This window comes from Typha latifolia, chromosome 2 (assembly GCF_019914945.1).
Source record: "Typha latifolia isolate L0001 chromosome 2, TyphaL0001v2, whole genome shotgun sequence".
In the NCBI taxonomy this organism is placed as follows: Eukaryota; Viridiplantae; Streptophyta; class Magnoliopsida; order Poales; family Typhaceae; genus Typha; species Typha latifolia.
The window spans coordinates 5,608,640-5,615,801 of record NC_133087.1 but is presented as its reverse complement, the minus strand read 5'-3'; the positions used below and the strand labels follow the sequence as shown (position 1 = coordinate 5,615,801).

At 30.3% G+C, this 7,162-nt stretch overlaps 1 protein-coding gene across 1 annotated transcript; it reads right to left on the bottom strand.

Moving 5' to 3' along the window:
- Window positions 1-4,758: 4,758 nt before the first annotated feature.
- Window positions 4,759-5,784, bottom strand: LOC140782380 (dynein light chain 1, cytoplasmic-like). The gene is made up of 2 exons (XM_073128904.1): window positions 5,526-5,784; window positions 4,759-5,151 (listed from the first exon to the last, which is right to left on the bottom strand). The coding sequence occupies exons 1-2, from the start codon at window positions 5,661-5,663 to the stop codon at window positions 5,005-5,007; spliced, it is 285 nt and encodes a 94-aa protein (XP_072985005.1). The 5' UTR covers window positions 5,664-5,784; the 3' UTR covers window positions 4,759-5,004.
- Window positions 5,785-7,162: the final 1,378 nt, after the last annotated feature.

The window sequence follows — 7,162 nt, the reverse complement described above, 5'->3', positions numbered from 1 at the left end:
GCATCTCTGGGTATATCTCCCTACTATCTCATCCACTTCGGTTTTGGTAGCGTCCACCTCGTCCAACCACCCTTGCAATTGATGAGTTGGTCTCTGGTCATTCCTCTCAGCTATCTCGATCTTCTCCTTGGCATCATCCTTCTTGATGAGCAAATGCTAGGTGGTGCTTTGGAGGGCTCTGACGTTGTCGCCGGCTTTAAATAGATACATCAGATGCCGTGTCACGAAATTGAACGACGAAGCCAGGGTGAGATCTGCAATTCTATTTAGAAACTCCATTGAAATCAATCAGAGAGGAAGGGGGAGAGAGAGAGAGAGGCCAAGAAGATGAGGAAGCAACAAGGAGATCCTTTTTCTTTTAAAATTAAAAACAAGGAGATACTTTGGAGTTGTTACGGTAAATCACACAAGTACGTACGTCATAGATCATGCCCACAGAAAAAAAAGAAGAAGAAGAAGAAGAAGCTGTAGGGCTCTATTACTCTATACTAACATCCTCTTGTCCAACTTCCGTTTCATCTGCTAGATTAAATCCTATATATGGTGGGGATATTCTGAACCTAACTCACCTGTTTGGATAAGACAAAAGAGTTGCAGTGAGCAGTCAAAGCACCCAACACAATCTTATGACTTCTTCAATCATTTGGCAATAATACAAAAAAATTAGTAAATGCAGCAATAGCGCCAACAAATAGATGCCAACTAAACATTATTTTAGTTTTTTAGAAAAATTTTCAAATAACACACAATTTCTATCAATTTTGTGATTAACTTCCCCTCAGTTATCTGTAATTCTATCTTTTTTTTCTACAAATTTTACATGACACTACCTCTACTATTACTTCGATTAACTACTCTTAATTTTAGACCATACTTGTATTTAACTTTAAGAATGAAGTTCCAAAAGTACCCCTTATTCACTTTCTAATAAATTTTAATGTTGCCTAAAAAAGAGATTCTTGAAGAAAATTGAATTTTATAATACACTTCAGGTTGGTTATTTTTGAAGTTAAATAAAAGGTAGAAAGGAAGACAATGATATTTCTGGTATTTAAAAGGTAAACTAATACTTAGTGGAATATCCCTATTTATATACCATTTTGTTAAAGATTAATTTGAGTAAGTTAATCCGGTATGTGATATAAAATTTATCGACAAACATGGGATGTTAAATATAAAATCGCTGCAATATAGGGAGTTAAATGAACATATCCCTTTAATTTATGTTACTTCTTTAATTTTATTATGAGACGTGTTTATATATCCTTCTTTTTCAGTTAATATAATTATCCTTTAATACAATAGAGACACTTTGTGTTTTGTGTAATGATGCAGCAGACGCAGTCGTATATCTTTCTAAATGTGCAGGTGGGCCTTCAACTCATACTTTTGGTGCTGCAATGCAATTAAAAGTATGCCTTAGGTGAGCAATATCTTTCTAATCAATTAATTAGTTTGTTAGTTAATTTCTTATTTCACAAGAAAGATTAAAAAAAAAATCTCAACCTTCTTTTACTGAATCTTAAAATAGTTACTACCAATATCACAAAATTACCAACATCACAGAAATACCATACTTAATTATCTTTGCGCAAAAGTCGTTACTTTGATTACTTTAAATTGAAAATTTTTATTAGAGACAAAGTTATAGATGACTGAATATGTTATTCAATGCATGCATCTAAAATAATACCGATCAAATTTCTACTTACAAAGATATAATAAAAACATATATTTATTCAATATATTTAATATAATTTTATTATTTAAAATTTGATCTATATTATTTTAGATGTGTTAACATTTTATTCAATCTTTTATAATTTTATCTCTAATAAAAATCTTCAAATTTGATATCTAATTTGTTCAAATATTAGAAAAATTAATGGCCGCATTTTAATCTAAACTATAAGTGGTAAACTGATACACATAAAACTATAAGGGCGGTAAAATGATACAAATCAAACTATATGAGGATGAAGTGAATTTCAGCCTACTCACGGGCTAAAATATTATAAATTGGAAAAGAGAACTTGAATCAAAACTATAATGCTCCACCAATCCGTATCATTTAAATATATCGAGAATTAATTGGGTCTATATATATATATATATATAATAAATTAAGTAATTTTAATTTATGTATTTATCTAGAGCAATAATCTTACTCTCATATTAATTGATAGATTATAATAAGACCGTATTGTCTATTAATTACAATGGATCATATTCACTCAACTAAGAACAAAATAAGAATTAGTTCAATAATGCTATACCCTTACTTGGAATCTCATATAGTGTGGAAATCTTAAAAATAACCTTCTAGTTCCTCAAATATTATATTTGATGGAGAAATTGTAGATAGATACTCCAGAATAGCATGGCCATATATTTATAGGGTAATGTATATGTATCATAATTTATTAAAGAATATCTCAATTTGAACTGAGTGATAAAGTTTTTTTTTTATATAATTTTATTTTTATAGGATTAGATTAATATATTTGATTGTGATTATCTTAGATCACTTATGGAGAGAAAGTCTGATAGAATATCTTTGGGAGCTCAAACTTGTATTGCATGTTATGTTTGAGAGAGGATGTGATATATTGGAAGAGAGAGTATTTGAGAGAGGATGAGATAAACATGTTAGAGAAAGTGTTGATAAACAGATAATTACTATCACAATTTTCAATATATACTCATTATATATATATTTTTTCTATTATTCATATAAAACTCCTAAACTAAGAAAGAAGAATACTTACATAAACCCTTCGGCTAAGGAAAAAATTAACTATATGAACTTTCTGAATTAAAATCTTTCTTATGTTAGAGGGTTTATATGGTAAAAAATGATTTAGGGGACGTATATAAAAACCTGATAGTTTAAGAGAGTTAAATGTAGTTAACTTTAATGCCTTGTTTGCTTTGAGTTTAGGATCTCCTCTGAACTGAGTTAACAACTAAAACTAGGATTTGGCTACTGCTTGAAGAGGTTTTGTTTGTAGCCCGCAAAAGCTCATGGGAAATGTCGAGGTTTTGACCAACCTACTCCTCCAAAATTATATTTTACCTGTCTAGCATATTTCGTTTTAAAATTATTGTCTCAGCCAGTGAATTTTAAATATAAGTAGTTTACCAAGTCGGCGATTTATATAGTAGTTAATATCACTTAGAATATTTCCCAAGTCTAAGAAGATTTATATATATATATCACTTTCCCAATTAATAATGTATATAAAAATTACTTAACCAAACTCCCCCCCTAATAGACAATTTTTTAGTGATTTTAAATTCCTATACAAGTCATGATTGAAATGGGGATTTCAAAATCCACCTAGTTTCATATATAAATTTTAAAGTGACTTAGATGTGTGCAAAAATTGGTGTAATGATATAGAAAAAAGAGAAGAATAGAGTCAGGTTCTGAACTAGTTTCTTTGCTTACTTCCATTGGCAATTAAATTCAAGGAAAGGCATAAGATTGTTGTCGTTCAGATATTCCAACATATTTAAAAAAAAATCCAACATTTTAATGTGTAGTAACTAAAATAATTGGCAGAAATGATATGAGAAATTACTTGGGGCTGCAAATTGTTGGCTTTTCTTTTTTACTTTGCTCTAATTCCACCACAATAGCGCTTCCAACAGCTTTGAGCTTGTTGTTTTTTTTACTGTTTTACATATATTCCAACATATTTTATATCATTTAAATTTTTAATGATACTAATTGAATTAACTTGCAGAATTGATATTTCTATTTTTTTGATATAATTTAGATAAAAAGAATAGAAAAAGATGTGATATAAAATGGAAAATTACTTAGGTGCCGCAAATTGTTGGGCTTTTTCTTTGGCTCTTTATATAGCAATGTTTAAACAACTAAGTTAGAATAACCTTGAGTTTGAACACATTCGCATCTTAAAAGCAAGATCCATGTCTTTGATCTGCCTTGTAACTCTTAAAATTTTTATAAATCATATCTTATATTTTATTTATTTTATAATTTACACATCGTCTTTAAAAATTTAATAATCCGACACCTTTTTTTTTTTTTTTAATTCTCATTTAATACTTTATCGTTATTTTAACTAACTAATATCGATCAAATTACTAAAATATTTTTATAATTTCCACTCTTTTTTTATATCACTTCACCGTCTTTCTCACCTACCTTCTTCACCGTCGCCACCACGAAACTCTACCACCTTTCCTCATTTCTGTTCCTCTCTTTCCTCCCTCATTTCTCCTTTCTCATCCTCCCTCCTCTTTTTAGAAAATAATAATAATAATAAATATAAAAAAATTAAGATATTTATATATTATAATAAAATATATTTTTTTAATACCGTCTAAATTATCCCAAGATAGGATGTTAAATAAAAATTATAGAAAAAAATGAAATACCAACTTATAAAATCCTCAAACTACAAATCACAAAATAAATAAAATATAAAATAATATTTGTAAATAAAGTCTATTCCTGATTTCTTGCTTTCTAAGTCATACCTCTAAATAATTTTATGAACTTTAAGATATTATGCAAACGGCTTCGAGAGAGAGCATGTCTGTGCTGCATTATTGAGAAAGATTAGAGCTCAAAACCTTTCGCATCATCTAAACTACTCCATCTCTCTCTTTTTTTTTTTCTTGTTCAAATGGTTAGATTAGCCATTTTACTACTATAGAATCTTAGCTTCTTAATTTTGTATAACTATCATCCAATTGCTATCCTATCAGACAAGCTTGTTTGACTTTGGTGGTGAACTTATGATAAGATTAGGTAGATGTTTTCAAAACAGCTAGCTCATCGGATTAGGATCAGACTTAGCCCAAGCCCAATTCTAATTCCAACACTAACCGAACAAGCTTTGCATAATGTAATAAGTGCGCAGAAAGCTTTGATAGGGATTAAAAATTTCCCACCCTTCAGAGCCATACTACATCTGATCACAGCTTTCTATGTACATATATATATATATATATATTAGAAGGTCTCTACTATGCTGCAGCGGCTGCTTTGAAGACGAGGAAGCAGAGAGTTTCGAGGGAGAAGTAGATAAAAGTCCCCTGCTTGTGCGAGAAAAAGCACCCAAATTTGGACCCAACCACGCACTGCCACCCGGGCCCATATCTCTTGTCGAATTCCTGCACCGAACTCAAAAAATTTACAAATAACTCCCTATCTTTTGCATTTATTACCAAACGTGAAGAAATTATACTTGAAACTTAAAAGGTGGATCCAATTATAATAAACAAGGATAAAAATAACTTTGCTGAAATTTTAAATAAATTTTTTTTGAAACTTTTATTTGGCACTTTTTATTTCATTTTTCCAAAGTTCCTCTGCAAAAGTACCGCACAGGTTTTAGGTTCCCTGTAAGAAATTCTTTTTTTATTCGCTGTTATGCCAAGAAATTAAAGATCGATGGTGTCTTGGTTTCGGAATAAGACCAAAACGCAGGCGGCGAAACGCAAAAAGAACCCGATCGGAGGAAGTATTAAAGAGAAGAGAAAGAAACCCCTTTGATGTGGGCGGCGATGCTCTCGCAATCGAGGACGTCGAAGAGGTCGAGGGCTTGCGAGGCGAAGGACATGGCCTGCGACTGCATCTTCGCCGGCATGTCCGTGTCTTGGATCGTAGCCTTCCCTTCCAACATCCTTATCCTTTCTATCTTTCTTTCTTTCCTTCCTTCTCTCTCTCTCTCTCTATGTCTATAAATATATACATGTAACTTTCTCTTTCTACCTGTGGTGAAAGAAGAGGTGGCAGGAGGTCCAACCTTCTTCTTGATGTAAATATAGGAAAAGACGAAGGAGAGCGAGAGGAACGGGACGGAAGTCAGCAGAGAAGTCGACCGAGGTGGCTCCATCTGATGCTTCCACCTGGCTCAGTAGTTATGCTGCACGATGCCCATAACGTGGACTGCAGGAACTAATCGAATTAGATAAGTTTCACAGGACTTATTTATCCATATAATCTCATATTTATTATTTACGAAATTTATATATAACACCCTGCTTTATAACATAATTATAATTTATATTTTATATTTTTACTAATTATAAATAAAATCTTATAATTTAGCGAATATGTGTAAAAACATATCCTGAATTTTATTTGAACTAATAAGGTAAGAATATTTTGTTAAATAGAAATATTTTATTTCTAAAATAACTAAATACTCTTATATCTAAAATAACTTAAATATTCTTAGTATGGCTTAGTTGAGAATATTTTTTACACATATTTATTAAATTATAGGGCTCGATTTGTAAATAGTAAAAATATAAAGTGTAAATTATAATTTTATTAAAAGACACAGCATTATATGCAAAATTTTCTTATTATTTAAACAGTAGCCTAGGAAAAGATAAATTTTCAGCTATTTATTTCAAATATGGAATACTAATCTTATCTGCATGCCCTCTGCAGAGAAGTTTATCTAATCTGACTCTAATTTCTTTTCTATTTTATCCGTTTGTAATACAATAAATCTTTTTAGTTTATCTCTAGTTTATCTAATTTGTTAGCTTATAAACAGTATAAGATAAGACCTCAGTTAATCATAACAAGGAAGACGTGTTATTGTAACCATCGAGTACTATAATATGCACATTTGGATAAGATTTCCTTTAGGAATTAACGTAGAAAAATATTAAAAGAAAAACTAAAAAATGCCTATCGATTATATATTTTGTCTAGAAAAAAATTTACACAATATATTTTAAATATAATTAATTTTTTTTATTATAAGTGACTTGCCCAGATCGAAAAATCCTAGCTCCACTACTAACAGAAAGGTTAGTTATAGAAAATTTGGTTTAAGAGTGAAGGACATTAGTTTTCTCTAGTTTGAAGAGCAACTTCAAAATTAACACCAGCTATAATCCATTCCAATGGTAGAGCATTATACTATTATATAACTGAAATGGCTTGATTTACATAGAATGAGACTCCATTGTATATTGTATGAAACACCCGTTTCTAAATATACATACTCTTCATATAAATAGAATCCGTATGGTGTCTCTATTAGTCAATTTTTCTACATAATATATAAGATAAAATCTTAAAATAACTTAAGCAAAAAAGGAATCCCAACAAACCGCCAACAAAAACAAGCCTCAATATACATAGCTATAACACATATGATAT

What these genes read in the sequence shown, in the direction of transcription:
- LOC140782380 (XM_073128904.1), bottom strand. Translation starts at nt 5,663, where the DNA reads ATGTTGGAAGGGAAGGCTACGATCCAAGACACGGACATGCCGGCGAAG. An exon ending in TCGCCGCCCACATCAAAGGG is followed by an intron (nt 5,152 to 5,525) that starts GTTTCTTTCTCT and finishes AGTTCGGTGCAG; the next exon opens with GAATTCGACAAGAGATATGG.